This window comes from Anguilla rostrata, chromosome 7 (assembly GCF_018555375.3).
Source record: "Anguilla rostrata isolate EN2019 chromosome 7, ASM1855537v3, whole genome shotgun sequence".
NCBI classification, from domain to species: domain Eukaryota; kingdom Metazoa; phylum Chordata; class Actinopteri; order Anguilliformes; family Anguillidae; genus Anguilla; species Anguilla rostrata.
Window position 1 is genome coordinate 49,976,079 of NC_057939.1, and position 16,005 is coordinate 49,992,083.

Genomic DNA, 16,005 nt, shown 5'->3' on the forward strand with positions numbered 1-16,005 from the left:
TCGATAACCTCTTCAAAAGCAATAACAATTTAGAGCCAATTTTACAGGCCGCTGGATTGCTATTGCACAGCCAATTTAGGGATCATAACAAAAACAAACAAAAAAGTATCGACAGCTACATTCATTTTCAAACTTAGCAGTTAAAAATAAATGTAAATAAATATAAATAAATATGTACTGGTCCATTAACAGCAAGACAGCTGCAATGCTTTTAGTCTCCAACAATTACCGTATCTCAACACAACTGGGGGTTGATTTACACAGACTTGCAAACTATTTACCAGTGAACACATATGAAATATACGATTGTTAAGGATGTCGCACTGGACAAACTAGATCTGATCTACCCATTTGAAGAGGAACTTTATGTGTGAGCAAAATAAACAGGAAGACCCTGGCATTCCACCAGTGCCGTACACCTGTCCCTTCCCAGGTTCCCAACACATGCCGTGCACCAAAATATACTGAACGAGAACCAGCTGGCAAAAAAAGCGTTTTCTGTTAATTTCATATTTCAGTCACACGGCTGTCTGGGGGGGGGGGGCAGAGAGCTGACAACTCTTTCAGTGCAGCCTTCTGAAAGTGTACTTTTGGCCGCAATAATATTTGCAAGGCAGACAGCTGAAGGGTGTGTGTGTATGTGGGGTGGGGTGGGTGATGAATACCAGGGGTAAAAAAAGAAAACAGGGATAAAATGTATCGAAAGGAATTTTCTGCTCTGACATCTGGGGGTGGGGGGGGGGGGCAGTTGTGATGTGGGATTAAGAGGACGAGTGGGGGGGGGGGGGTTTATGGTTCATCCGAGCTGACGTCTCGTCTTACCTGTCTGGCTTGCTGCTCCGTTCGCGAGCGACGGGGAAAATAAAGCAAGGGCGTTAGAAGGCAAGGCCGTGTGACACGTCGCTATGACAACAGGGTATTTTTGTCATCGCCGTCTTCAGATTAGCAAAAATTAGTAACCGAGGGCTCATAAGACACATAATGTGCTCTAATAATACCGTAATGGGAAATGTGGAGGGGAGCTAAAAAAAAATAAATAAATTAAAAAAAAAACGATAATGGCATCTGCATCGCAACAGAAATTATTTCAGTTTGCGTGACACATTAGTTTCGCCCCACTACTGACAATACACTGCCTGGGGTCGTGTTTGTTCTCATGAAACTATAATTTAATACCAGGTGCATCCAGACAGACTGTACGTCCCAGATGTGCATTTAGGGGATGGTTTCTACACCCAGAAAACACACTGTTTGATGAATAACACGTTGACTGTGCTCTGCTCAACACGAACAATGTGACATGTAAAGCATCAAAGAAATAATGAAAAAAAAATAAAAGAATCTGATATGGTACATTTTGCACTTATGTGAGCCCAATGCCATATTTCACACAAGTACAATGCTATAAACCGCTAAGATGATTTCTACCTGTCAAGGATGTGATTGCAGGTGAACGGTGACATATGCTAATACAGCCGATTCACATTCCGAATGAGATGTTTTCTCAGCAGGAGAACCCACGAAGCGTCAGTATCACGTGCAATAATAAAAATCCAAATAGAGCCAATATTTTCCCTGGGAAAAAGAGCAGCAATTTTACTTTGAATTCAGCTTGATGAGCTGCTATCCATTCCACTGCTAATCGAGTTAGAGTCACTCCACCTCTGGGGTCACCTTTGCCCAGCCACAGGTATGCAAGGGTGACTGGGAGGGGAGGGGGCGGGGGGTAGATTTTAATTGAAATGCTGATAAATATAAATATCTAAATGATGACGACTATAGATCGTTCCTTTCCTCTGTTTGCAATTCCACGTTTAAAGTTTCACTCTGAAACAGCGACACTGGACACCTCTGACCTGTCCATCGCACACGTTCCTAGCGCCAGAACGGAGACCATGCGCAAGTCCGCGGGATTCCTCGTTGGGAAACCTGCGCGATCGGTCACATAGCGGGATTTAGCCGTGGCGGGATTTAGCCTCACAAGGTTCTGTGCCAGTATTTCAAACCCGTTTCATGTCTGACGATCGAAGATCCCGGCCACGGAAATTAGCTTTCATCTGAGTACGCAAAAAATAACCACATCAGCATTAAACTTGAGGGAAATCGTTTATCTTGTATGCATATACCTTGCATTAAACGTACACCTGGTTGCAGCAGGTGATAGAGGTGCCAGGAGGGATGAGAACAGGGTTTTTTTTTCATGTAATTTGCTCAATAATATAAGTTTTCTGCATCAGGAAATTGATGTGCCGCCATTAAGCCCAACTGATGACACGACTTTAATACAATATGCATTTTTGCTTGATGAGTCGGAGGCTTAAAACGATCACGGAAAAGGACAGTTATGGTGTAAACAAATGATTACTGTCTAATTAGATTTATCATGGCGCATCTTCCTGAAAACATAACATCCTTTTTTTATGCTTTTTTCTTCCCTTGGAAAATGCTCATAAAAGAAACATAAACCTCATAAACAGGTGAGCTGTTGTACCAAGAGCCTTGACTCTCGGTTCAAATGAACATCCGGAGTTTATGACCGACATCTTGACACGGCAGATTTGTGTAATTCGGTGCTAGCAATGCGCTTGCTGCTGTTTGAGAGGTTTATATGAGTGTTTATTGTATTATTCATGTTCAGCGGTAACATCACTGTTTGTCCTTTATCCTTTGTCCTCAGCACTGGAATCTATTTTCTCACGTTAAGCAGAAAAAAATCTAGTGATGCACTAGAAAATCTGACTAAACCAGTGCTATTGATTTTATAAGTGTTGAGTACACTAAATCTACCTGGAATATGCAGAAATGTAAAATTCCTACTCTTATAATCTTACAGTTCTCTCATTGATAGAGGTCCTCTTGGAAATCTTCCATAATTCAACAATTAACAAAAGTAAACGAATAAATGATTAATGAATTATCAAAGGGAGCTAAATGGTCATGAAGATGCATAAATACTTTACCCCCATTATCAACACAGTTGTCAATATAAAGTAGCATTATTTAGATGTAACTAGCATAAAATTGTTAGATTTTTCTATTGTACCCGGATTACTGTTGAGGGCAGTTTTCAAACACAGCATCAGTCATTGGGCATTGGCCAGAGACATCAGTATTTTCAGCCCGTTGTGTAGCTTTAAGGCATTTCGCCATGACGACCATCCCCAGAGATATCCAATGGGTGCGCGGGGCAGCCTGCCTGGAGGGATGCCGTCTCTCATAAGAGTTCAGGGACCTTTTTTACCGCGTATAATCGCCAAATCGGGGGTCTCGCCCTTTGGGCAAAACAGAGCCGTGTCAGGCGAGCGGCCGGCTAGCTTTTTCCACGAGGCAAAGAGGCGGGTTTTTTCACAAGCACGGAAGCTCTGCTCCTCGACACTCACCTCTTGTACAGGAGGATGGCGATGACGATGCAGATGATGAAGACCACGGCGAGCACCGGGCCCACCACCCAGATCAGTCCCTCTTCCTCGTCGATCATTGGCTGGGGGTCGATGTCAGCTGACACCACGGGGTCAGAGTACGGGCTGGTGGCGTACATGGTCTGGGCGACAGCGGGTTCAAGGGTGAGGCATCAGTGTCACTGAAGACTACTTGCTAAGCCTTGATGCATGCTTCACAATTATTATTATATTTAAACATTTCCTCAAAACCACTACGTTGTATTGAGTGTCATTTAAAGCACTTCCTCGAAACAGCTACATCTTACCCAGCACCATTAAAAAAAAAAATCCTTCAAATACATTGTATCTAAAATCATTCAAAACATTCAAAACAACCAAAAAAAAAAAAGGTTCTAAAAAATAATTTCATATTTTTTAATACTGTATTAAAGTAAGACTGCACGTTAGGCTGAGTGCTTGGAACCAGCGCATGAGATTATGGATTTTTTCTTCCTTTGCTGTCTCTTGCTCTGAAAAAACAAAACCCTGCGGAAAAGGCTTCCGGCAAATTGTCAGAACTCCAAAGGAGTCACATGACGCATTTCAGGCTGCGATTTATGGAACCCCGACGTTAAAAGCACTAGTCTGGAGTGTGAAAAATCTCATCGACTCGTGCTTTAGCACACGTCAAGGTGTTCTCTGGCTTGTGCGAGACATTCCCAGAGCTAAAAAAGAAAAAAAAAAAGATGCTTAGATGCTGCCAAGATTTCCTGCCGCTACTTTATCAGCCTAAAAACCTGTAACCGGAATAACTCCAGCAGACATCTACAAGCCGGCACAGCTAGACCCACGTCTCAGAATTCACATTACACCACTGCTGAAATTTAACTCATCACCATTTCATTAGCCACAAGCACCCTGAAATGCCAGAGGTGTGGTTCCCAATGTGTTGGCGCAATAAAAGGCACGGGTGTGTGGGCCATAGCCATGCGAGCTTCCCTTCTCCCAATAGCTGTGCTACCAGAGCCTCAGTGGCAATATGAATTCACAGTCGTTTGCGTTTTAAATCGACCTCCGCACGGGGCTGGATATGACCACCGGGCATGACTCCCTGCCAGGACATTGCACGTTTAGCGTCTGACTCTGGCATGTGGCTTCCGGAAAGATCTCTCGCTTTCGAGCAATCACTGGGGGTGTGGGTGGGGGGGAGGGGTCGGTGGGTTGGGGGGTGTGGGGGGTGTCTGCACTCATTTACGTGCAGGAAGCATGCTCCCGGAAATGCCTGGCGGCAAAAGACATGTAAAAAAAAAAGAAAAAAAAGAACTCACATTTTCCGAGATCTCCAGGACGGCCAGCACGAAGAAGACGTACTCCTGGCCGTTTTGGAGCTGCTTGTTCTCAAAGTCGCCGTAGATCTGCCTGTCTCCCAGGGTGAACTCGGTGGGGAGCTCCTTAAAGTAGGCGGCGATGTAGGCCTTGGGCTCCAGCTGCCTCCTCAGGCGAAGGCTCCTGCTCGTCCTGTTAATCTCCTTGAGCAGCTGAGGGAAAACGGACGATGGTAACGGTCAATGAGAACACATACAACAATGCAGAGAAACGCTCACCCCCCTTTATAAAAATACAGCTATTAATAATTAATAATCTATTTTGTTGTTAATTTATTTTTCTACTGCATATGGTCAAGGGGGTGTAGCAACCAATGCAACTGATTCTTTTGCTCAAATAAAAAGCCTATCAGAATCTTCCCAGTGAAGTGTAATCACAAGTGTAAACTGGCTAATTCAATGTATTTATTTAAATGCATGCATAAAATACAAATAAAAAAATATGAATAAACACTAAGGTTCTACGATCCTGGTAGGTTATATGAACATGAAACAACATTAATATCTCAAGGCTTTGTGAAACTGAAATTTTGATTCATTGCGACGTTACATAGAAACAGAATTATCTAGAAAGAAATTAGCCCAACTGACGAGCGACCATTACAAACAGAAAAATAAATGACCGTTAATACGAACGGCATCTCTTTACCGAAGGCAGTAAAGAAGGCACATTACGGGGCAGTGGGTATTCCTCAGGCACTCTCCACTCCTCATTGTAGTGAATATACTGTACACATTAGGAGTGCCATTAACGGCCTGGACTTCGGCCAAAAATGTAAATATACATGAAAATTATGATGTAAGCCTGAAGCAAAGGGGAGAAAAGACCTCCTTAATGGATTACATTTTCTAAATAAACGCTGAAATATATACTCTCGGTAGCAGGAAGCTCGTCCGTCCCCTCTTCCCCCCCCCCGACTGCTGGGAGGCCAATAAGGGGGAAGAGTTATTCCGTTGTCGGCCAATGGCACAACCCAGACTCAATGTAGAGGTGCGGGGCTCCGCCTACTTTTGCGGTAGAAGCCAATCGGGAGCAAGTCAACGCCAACTGATGTGTGAAAATATGACGTTTGATTCATTGGGAGGAGACAGAATCCAAGACTCTCCTACCGCTGCTCTTATTTACGGTGTTCAGGTTGCAAGGAGAAGGCATTCGTTATTTGACCAGCTCTCTCTCTCTCCCACCCCTCCCCATCTCTCTCTCTCTCCCTCCCTCCCCATCTCTCTCTGTCTCTCTCTCCCTCCCTCCTCTCTTTCCCTCTCCTGGGGATAATGCTTACTCTGAAGGCCTGTCACGCAAAATGATTGGTTTTCACAAATATCCGGGAGAAACAAGAGGCCCATTGTTTTCGCCCCTTATTTTTCCTACACCGCTTGCGAGTAACATCGAGGGCAGAGAGTCAGCGCCAAGAGGACCCCGGCTCCTCGAGGCACGGCCCGGGTCAACACGGCGGGATGACTAATGGCGATTTGGCGGCGTGAACGGTGTCTGAAGCCTCTAAAGTCCGTGCGAACCGTACACGTTTGCGGGAAAGCGGTTTGCGGCCATTTTCTGGACCGCTTGGTACTGAGAACGCCAGCGACTCCATTTGATTCACTGTTACTCTGCTCCCAGTGCACAACCTGGCGGTATATCGTGCTAACACAGAGAATGCCAGTGACTCCATTTTCTCTTTTCCTCCGTGTGTAACCGCTGGTGTGCCGTGCTAACACAGACGAGCTCAGGCCCTCGGGCCCACGACGGCTCTGCGCTGCACAGTAAAGCTTCCATTAGACGCTGCGCCTCTAACGAGAGCCGGCCTCTTTTAATGGCCGGGAACGAAATCATAAAGCGAAAATAAATGCCTGTCTCCAACAACAGTGAAAATATATGGCTCCGGAAACCGGGAAGAGAGTTTCCCCTGGCAGTGTAGCTAACGTGTGGTGGCAAGCTAGCATACAAACGTTACCAGCGTGGCGCCAGTAGACAATTTAATATTTCATTTAAAAACGAGATGTTGTCAGGCAAATTCGAGTAGAGCAGCAACAGCCAGTCCCCAGGAAACGCTGAGCATTGTAAGCAGTTAAATGCAGGTTAAAAATTATTTTACGGTATATAGGATTCGCATTTTAGCACGTGGCTATCTTTAACATTGGCTGGCTCTGTAGTGGTGGTTTACGTGCTAATGGGCTAACGTGATGCTTTACGTGCTAATGGGCTAATAAGGGCTAAAGGTCTGGAGCAGATATAAATATGCAGAGTGTGTATACATAAATAGTATCTAGTTAGAACGGAAACAGGACAGGCTAATTAACGTGCATCTCAATGAGGTGAATCCGAAGCAATGAAATAAAACCAGGTGAGTCGGTGTTTCGGCTTTCCCGGGAGCTAAGACCATTATTATTAGACATCACTGGTGCCGACAGCTGTCGACTCTATCATGGCCCCAGCTCCGCGGTGGGGGGACGGGAACCTGATAATGTCTTCAATCATATGTGCCTGCTTCTGCTGTCACGACTGCTCAACCCATCGCCCTTGGGAGAACTTTTTCAAAGGCGACGGGCGAATATTGACAAATAAATTCTACCGGCGCTACTGTTTGATTATCAGTCACGCCGAAACGCCATCGAGCGAGCTGAGCTCCGGAACAAAGCCACTTCAGACAGCAGCGCCGTCGATTCCGCGCGAGAGAAACGTGTCTCGCTAGTGGACAAAATCCAGCACGATTTTTACACGCTATTCTATTTTTAAAACCGACACAACACAAAAGATGTTCAAACTCACAAAAGATTCCCTTTGGTAAAACCCCATCTCGTTGATACACATTGTTATTACAGGGACAAGGAGGGTATTACATGTCAAGTTGTGTGAAGAATGCCTTTTTTTTTTTTTCCGAGACAGACAGTCAGAATTTAGCTAATGTCCTTAACGAAACCATTACACAGATAAACGCTTCGCGAGCCGCCTCTCATTAAAATTCTCTCCCCTGCAGTCGGGCGAGGATTATACGGGCTTTTTTTGACGCTCGCTCCGACGGTGTCTGTGGAAGGCTTAGAGGAACGTGCTAGGCAGGCAAGGGCAGCCGCCACAGAAAACTGTCACGTGAAAACGCACAAAGGGTCTTTGATTCGCCTTCCCATGGACCCCTTCGCCTCCTTTTTTCTCCCCGAGAGACCGAGAGACATGTCTTGCAACGCGAGCGTGCGACGAGCTGGCGATACGACTGTGTCTCCAGGACGAAAGCGAGACTAGCACATGATGCATTACCAGGTTCCCACTCAAGCCGCCACACATAGAAAATAGATACAATATTTACACAATCTAAAAAATAATCCCCAGGGCCACTGAGAATTTTACGTCACGTTTTTTTTGTGCATGTTTAGTTTTGTTTTGTTTGTGGAACTTTCCTTTCACGTGGTCATGAGGTGGCGGCCGTCCCAACGTACCTCCTCCAGGTCCATTTCGTCGGGACTGTCCCAGGGGTTGGCGAATTTCCCGCCACGCTGCTTCTTCAAAGGCACCACCACGATGTAGTACCCCCTGTGGGACGAGCGGGACAGAGGTCAGAGAGGTGTCAGGCTCCGCACAGCTGGGAACACCCGCGCAGTTTGGGCTGAAGCGGGGTTCTTCATCCACCCCCTTCATTGACACCAAACCCGGCTGAGACCCCCTCCTTCCCCACAGCCCTCCCCATGTCACGTCCTCCTCATTTCCCTCAAATGGCCCAAAATAAATTAATGAAACGCTCTCCGTTAAATTAAGTCTGTGTTTCTTTGTGACCGATTTCATTAGGTTGGTCTTTTTTTCTTCCCCGTGTTTTGGGTTTTTTTTAATTGAGTCGCGATCGGTGAATTCGAGCGGGGGGGGGGGGGGGGCTGTCGCACCTCGCCGGGCGGGGCCTGGTGGGCCAATTAGGCGCCTCGGTTTTTGAGCCGAAATGAAAGGGATTTCCATTCGTTTGGGCTGAGCGCGGGCCGCGGTTCTGCCAGCCTGGGCGCTGGAGAGCCGGCGCAGTCAGGAAGTCGATGCGACGGGGAAACGGGACCCTAATTAGCTTAAATCCGCGCGGGAACAGCGGTGAGCAGCACCTCCAGCGCGGCTGAGAAGATCAAAATGGCAGATTTTTTACATTTTTTCTTTATTTTTTAAAGTCATTCTCCACCCTCTGAAATTGCGCTTATTCTCGATCGCCCGCTGATCCGGCATCTGCTGTAGGTGCCTCTTTTTCCCGCGCCCGGCGCACGGAACACGAAGAAAATGAAACGAAATTAATAGATAACTGTAAATAAATGAAACGAAACAGATGTAGGGGTTGCAGAGCTGAGAAGATCAAACGCGTGACAGAGATGTGGACAGACAGCCCAATTATGGAGCTGACAGTGGAAATCAGCCTTGAATCAAATGAGCATTATTAGCAGCTGATGCTCACTACGTCTTCCACTGGCATTCAGTCCAGTGGGATTCAAAACAGAGCCTCCTTGTAATTTTGTCAAAAAAAAAAAAAAGGTTGGTGAGCAATGGAGCTGTTTAAATAATGTGTTGTGTTTGGAACAGACTATGGAAATTACCCTTGAAACAATATTAGCATGAATATTAGCATTGATATTAGCAAGTAGCAAAATTTGCATTGATATTAACAACTGGCAATATTAAAATTGTTATCAGCAATTAGCAATATTAGCACCAATATTAGCAATGATCTACATTAACATTGATATTAGCAATTAGCAATATTAGCATTGATATTAGCAATGATCTATATTAACATTGATATTAGCAATTAGCAATATTAGCACTGATAGTAGCAACGATCTATATTGATATTAGCAATTAGCAACATTAGCGCCCGAAACCCCACTGAAATCACTTGTCGGCGCTGGAGCCAGCGATCTCCGAAACTCACCGCACTTTCTCCGTGGTCTGCACCGACGGCAGCTCCACGGTCACCATGCCGTCGGACTTGGTCTTGCCGATCAGGTAGGGCTTGGTGCGCAGGACGTCGGGCGCCGTCATGGTGGAGACGCGGTGCTGGAGCCCGCCGGCGCTGTTCCCGCGGTTGGTCAGGAGGAAGGAGTACTGCGTCTGCGGCTGCAGGTTGGTGATCAGCTTCTGGGTCAGCTTGCCGTCCACCTCCACGCTCTGCCCGTTGTCGTACAGGATCTAACCATCGGGGGGACCGTCAAGAGTTAAAGGCCAACCCATGCTAACTGATGATCGATCATAAAAGCACACAATGATTTCCAACACTGAGAAACCTAATATTGATAACAACGCATCATTTCAGAAACTGAAACGCATCAGTGACTAGTTTAAGTCTACCACTTGCATCTTCTGTATTACTGCATTACCGTTACACTTTTCTATTGTTGTGGTCTTGTTGCTGTAATTTGAAATGTCTGTGTTGTTAGATCTGTATTTGTTTACTTGTTTCCACTGAAAATATGAGGTTTCTGAAATGCTTTTATATGCTGTCTTCTGGCCCCAAATATACGTTATCTTTTATGATGAACATAAGTAGTATTTTACCCCAAAAAACCCAATCCTAATCTCCTTTTTTATGATGAAACACAAAACATTTTGACTGGGAAAAGAGACAGATTTTTCTTTGAGAAGGCGGCACTCACAGTAAACGGCTGGGCTGGGTTATAGTTTTCAGGAATCTCCCAGGTGAGCAGCACCGACGTCTTCATTGCAGCTTTCACGTGAAAATTTTTTGCGAACACTGCTAAAAAGAAAGGCAGTGCAGATGATTTAGGCACGTTGCTAGGGCTCCCTCGCGCTCTACGACCACGCCCCTTTGAACGGCCGTTCTTGGGCAGACTTACCTGCGTGCCACGCCCCGTAACTGGTCTGAAAGCCCTCAGAGGCTTCAGAGCTACACCTTACCTGTTCTCGGGCAAGCGACTGCTTTCGAGAGCCTAGCATTCATTAGCATTAGACTAGACGACCGAGATGAGCACTTGTACACAGTACTATACCTTCGTCCTGCCGCACAGTGTAACTGGTGCCATGCATTTAGCTATGCCAGAACAGCGCCAAAACCCTCCTCCCTCCTTTGTTTTTTTAATTCTGGGGAAGAGGACCAGAGAAGGGGGGTGGGGGGAGGGGTGGGGAGGTGGGGTGTGATGGGGAAGGGTGGGGAGGTCCTACCTTGATCCAGGGGCTGTGTCCTGAACTGGACACTGGGGCTATAGGGACCCGAGCCCTTGCTGGTGAACGCGCACATTTTGATATCGTACGTGGTGTCCGCTTTCAGGCCGTCGAGAGTGACGGCGGACTCGGGCGCGGTGATGAACAGCTCGGACGGGTTCCGGGGGCTGTTTATGTCCTTGTACTGCAGGGCGTACTTGACGACGTTGCCGTTCTGCTCCGCCAGAGCCACGGGCTTCCAGCTGACCTGGACGGTGGCGGTGGTGGCGCCCTCCGCCGCGATGTCCTGCGGGTAGCCGCTGGGCACGTCCTCCGGGGTGGTGATCTCCTTCACCGTCTCCTCCCCGAAGCCCGCCCTGTTCCGGGCCGAGAGGCGGAAGACGTAGGAGGCCCCCTTGTGGATGGCCTTGGCGGTGTAGTGGTTCTCCCGCTCCGGGAACTCCATGACCGTGAGGGGCTCCACGTCCTTGCGGCCGAACCGCAGGCGGTACCCTTGCAGGGGGCCGTAGGTCGCCGCCGGGGGGTGCCACTGGAGGAGGGCGGTGCCCATATTCGTGCGATTGACCGTGAGTCTGGGCTTGTCTGGCACTGGAAGAACACGACCATAAAATCACAAACTTAAACAACCAAGGCGTATGGTTGACAATGTTCGATATAATACCAGCTGTTCTGTACCACTGTATGCAGCTATGTAATTGTGCTTCATATTCATACAATGTATATTCATACAGCCACAACTGAGCTGACTGGATGAAAATTGTAGTGGTTAGATTACACTGACTGAAAATCCATGCCCATGTTCGTCCCTATGAACCCACTTCCTGATTTAGCCAGAGGAGGATTGGTTCCTGTTACTGAGTCTGGCTCCTCCCAGGGTTTCTTCCTATACGCCAGTCAAATCTGACTGATTGATTGACAGACTGATTTATTCACTGCATCATGCTATAGCAGCTGTATGTACTTCATCTGGTAAGTGTGCACCTCACCAAAATGGAAGTGGCATTCTGTCAAACCATACAAACTATTGCCGGGTTCCTCTCGAGATTTCTTCCCATCTGGACCACTATTTGAGGGTTTTTCTTTTTTTTTTTTTTTTTTACCTCAGGTGCTTCCTATTTGGGGGTTCAGACCTGGTTTTTGCTGGTGTTTTGCTTTCCGCTACTCTGTAAAGAGTCTTTCTGGCAGTTTTCTGCAAAAAGCGCAATACAAATAAAACCAATTTAATTTGATTCGATTTTACATTTAGTGTTGGCCTGAGAACCTGGAGCCTGCAAACTGATCCCAGGTCAGTGGCGAAGGGCAGACAGTCCTCCAGCAGAGCTCATGATTTTTCACATTTGTAATAGAAGATCTAGCTCGCTGATGTCTTCAAGCAAATTTGCCATTTATTTTTTTTGCAGTCTCGCAGATAAGCTCAAACCTGTGCTATCAAGCCCGGAAACGTTCACGCGGTATGCAAAACGCAGGCAGGAGCTGACAGCTGTGAAATATGCTCCTGTCAAGTCCTATTGCTGTTATACTAATATAATTCATTTTTACCTTATGTATTTTATCAATTAGAGGGAGGGTGCAAACTACCTTTCTGCCAACTGCCTTGCTTTAAGAACACTGAGTCCAATTTCTGACAAGGCAGGCAGGTTTGAAATAGGTTTTCAGGCCGCTTTTATGGAAAGCATAATTACATGCCGAGAACCCGTCATATTCCGTGCGAAGTGCTTTTTTTAAAAATACCAACCGGCAAAAAAAAAAAAAAAAAACCTTCTTCTTGAATTGTGAACTTTATTCTCTTTCCGCACCTCCCACCTAATTTTACAGCAGTTATTTCATCTCAGTGAATGTGAAACCAAAAAGGTGACTTGAATTTAAACCATTTTCATAAATGAGCAGGCAATTAGCCGTCCTAACAGCTAAGGGGCGAAGAGAGGTCCATTTCGTGCATTTGCGACGATCACAGCTTAGGGGGGGGTTGGAGCCTTGGCTGGCTGGCTGATTCAGAGGACAGATATTTCCGTTATTTGGTGAATGGAGAAAGGTACCTGCGGCTGTCGTGGTGACCTGCTTTGGCTTGCTCCGAGCCCCGTCACCTTTAGTAGTGTACGCTGCCACGGCGACGGAGTACGTGGTTTCGGCCTGGAGCTCGGTAACGATCATCTCCTGCGGGAAAAAAAAAAGTATTTTCAGAAACCAACTCCCCCGTTTGAGCCTAATGGACAATGGCCTGCGTTCTCATCCGTTCTATTGACCACTGAGCAAGAGGGGGATATGCATCTCTTCCCCTGCTGTATGAATGTAACTCAGGTAAACACACCACATTCATATATATTTGCGTGTGTGTGTGTATGTGTATGTGCGTGCGTGTGTGTGCGTATATGTTTGTGTGTATGTGTGTGTACTGTAGGTGCTTACGTGTGTGCATGTGTGCGCGTGCGTGCGTGTGAGAGAGAGATGGGTGCGTTTACTTCAACTACACAGCTTTGGTGATTAACCCGTACATTTGTCGGACAATGTATTAATATGCATTTTCTGCAAGTGTGTCGTTACATCGCTGGCCTGCCATCTTTTTTTTTAAGCACAACAGCATTTTATGCAGTTTTTTCAGCCGAGAGACTGTTTTCATACGTGCAGGCAGAAGTTAATGGGGGTTTTGTCAAAGCTCAAAACGTACAAGCTTGAATCAACACGTCAGAGGTTGAGAAATATGCCTCTCCGTGAATGGGCGGGAGTTGCCATGGCACCCGTGAAAAAGAAAGAAGCAACATGGCACCGGGAGTGGTGGGGGGTGGGGGGGGAAATCAAGCTTTTTCCGATTTAGGATCGATTAAATCCAAAAAAGCTGCCTTACACTAAACCGCTGCTCTATACTCCGTAGTTCTACGCCACTTTCGGAAGATCATGCATCGCCTTCCCTTCCCTTCCCACTGCCGTGGAAACAGGGACTTAATTTCATGCAGCCGAAGGCAGGAGCACCAGCCTGGTGTACTAATGAAGTAAGGAGCGGCGGACCTGCATTAAAATCTAATTACTCTGAAAAAGACTGCGCTTTCCCAATCAGCGCTAGTTGTTAAGAGAGGCATCAGCCATTTTTATCAGAGCATCGCAGGAAAAGCCGGCGGAAGTTTGCAAAAGGCGCGTGCAAATTCACAGACAACGACGGAAAAAAAAGCGAAATAAAAACATATCAGCAATTACAATACTACTAAGATGGCATAAACAGACAATGAAAGAGGAAAGGTTTTGGTTTAGGCTGCTTTAGGAAAGGCTGCGATGAGACAGGAGTCACACTTGTGCAGAGATCCATATTTACTCACATGTTCAGTTGAGTCATCATATTCCCACTGATTAGGAATGAAAGGAGAAGAAGAGAAAAGGGGCTAAGTACAGATGGCAGGAGAGATGGAGAACTGAAGGCACACACACACACCTAAACACGCACACACACACACACACACACACACGCACGAACGCATGTACGAACGCACACACATGAACATACCCATGAACATACACACACACACGCACACATACACACACACATGCACACACTCACACTCACACTCACATGTGCACACGCACACACACACCCTTCATTTCACATTCTTCATTTTGATTCAGTTCCATATAAATTCAACTTCCCGGGAATTTGATCTTCTGTATGCAACCCAAACACAGTCCTGAGGATCTAAACAGTGCATATGGGATGCTATGGCATTTACATTTAATCTTTTAATGCTAACCATTTTCTTTATCTTCAGAATGCAATGTGCGCATATGCTGTGAATAATATTCCACGGGCACTTCCCACTGATGCAAACGCTATATGTGAACCTTTTCCATCAACCCGCATTCTCTAGCAACCGATATGCACTCACCAAGACTTATTTTCATGAAACTCATTCTCCTGGACAAATTATTCTGAGTAGCGCATGTCAATCAAACGAGAAAATACTGCAGCATGCATTTAAATGGGAGAATAGGGAAGAGTGCCATGTAAAATAGAATTTGCATAAAACTCGAAAATGCTCTGCTCAGGCGAGAACGAGGAGGGATGGATCAGAGCTCGGGATCGGTTACCTGTGCATCGTCGATTAGGATGTCCTTAATGACAGGTTGTCCAGTTGGCTCCCCATTTACCATCTTGACATAATGAACCTGGTACCCCCGAATCTGGCCGTGCTGTCTGTTGGGCACCGGGGAGCGCCAGATCACTTTAATTGACGAGGAGTTGACAGCCTCCACCTCGACTTTACGAGGGGGACCGCTGGGAACTGGAAGAACACCACGGGATAAAAGAAGTCAAGATTACAGAGATCGCCCCCTCCTGGCCAACTCCAGGGGAGTCAACTTTAGGGGAAAAATATTTCAAAAGTACAAAAGTATCACAAGTGCTGAACGACATCGATATTTCAACAATGGCAAGCAAAAAAAAAAAAAAAAAACAACCTCAAAAATGGTCTGACATCTGACCTAACACTTTGAGAAGACAGTAAAAATGGGATTGGTGAATTAAAAATATGGAATAAAAATGTAACTGTTAAAAAATAAAAATAAAAAAGTGCCAAAAGAGATGCTTCAGTGATGAAAGCATCTCGGAAGAATTTGGCAATGAATTGTTTTGAAAAATTGAAATAAAAAGTTCAAAAAAATGCTATCAGTGGCCAAAAAGCATCCCTTCTTGCGTTCTTCCCACTGTCTGATAACTTGGCTTTTAGTCAAGTTGAATCAGGAACAAAAATACTGTAATTAATGTCACATGAAAAAAAAGTCAAAAAGTTTAAAACATTAAATGTGACAGTTGGGATTCAAAGAAGTGTAAGGCCTGTAGCAGTTTGAAGAAGAAAGAGGTCACAAAAGGTCATAAAAGTTCATACCACTTGTTGAAATTTGTTTGAAATTGGTAAAAATAGAAAAAAAATTGTTTAAAAAATGTCATTGAGTCTTAAAAGTTGGATAAAAATATGATGCACAGCAAGAAAAATCTGAAGGATCCAAGTTAGTAAATTGAGAGAAAAAATTGTGCCAGGAGGAGGGTTAGTTAAAAGCTGGGGGTCAGGGTTGGGGGAGGGGTACTGTTACGGGATTTGAGGACGCGGGTGGCTAGGGCCGCACTGGA

General features: G+C 45.8%; 1 protein-coding gene across 5 annotated transcripts in view; it reads right to left on the reverse strand.

Annotated features, from left to right (window-relative positions):
• Positions 1 to 16,005, reverse strand: part of LOC135259944 (receptor-type tyrosine-protein phosphatase delta-like) — a 550,399-nt gene that overhangs the window by 32,582 nt on the left and 501,812 nt on the right. For 4 of the 5 annotated variants that reach the window (XM_064344911.1, XM_064344908.1, XM_064344909.1 and 1 more), the window contains 10 exons: positions 14,967 to 15,160; positions 14,204 to 14,230; positions 12,932 to 13,049; positions 10,896 to 11,483; positions 10,370 to 10,470; positions 9,649 to 9,905; positions 8,192 to 8,285; positions 4,709 to 4,918; positions 3,381 to 3,541; positions 823 to 834 (listed from right to left, as the gene is read on the reverse strand). In XM_064344911.1, coding sequence (XP_064200981.1) covers positions 823 to 834; positions 3,381 to 3,541; positions 4,709 to 4,918; positions 8,192 to 8,285; positions 9,649 to 9,905; positions 10,370 to 10,470; positions 10,896 to 11,483; positions 12,932 to 13,049; positions 14,204 to 14,230; positions 14,967 to 15,160 — 1,762 coding nt within the window. The remainder of the gene's footprint in view (positions 1 to 822; positions 835 to 3,380; positions 3,542 to 4,708; positions 4,919 to 8,191; positions 8,286 to 9,648; positions 9,906 to 10,369; positions 10,471 to 10,895; positions 11,484 to 12,931; positions 13,050 to 14,203; positions 14,231 to 14,966; positions 15,161 to 16,005) is intronic. The other variant, XM_064344912.1, reaches the window with a different exon arrangement.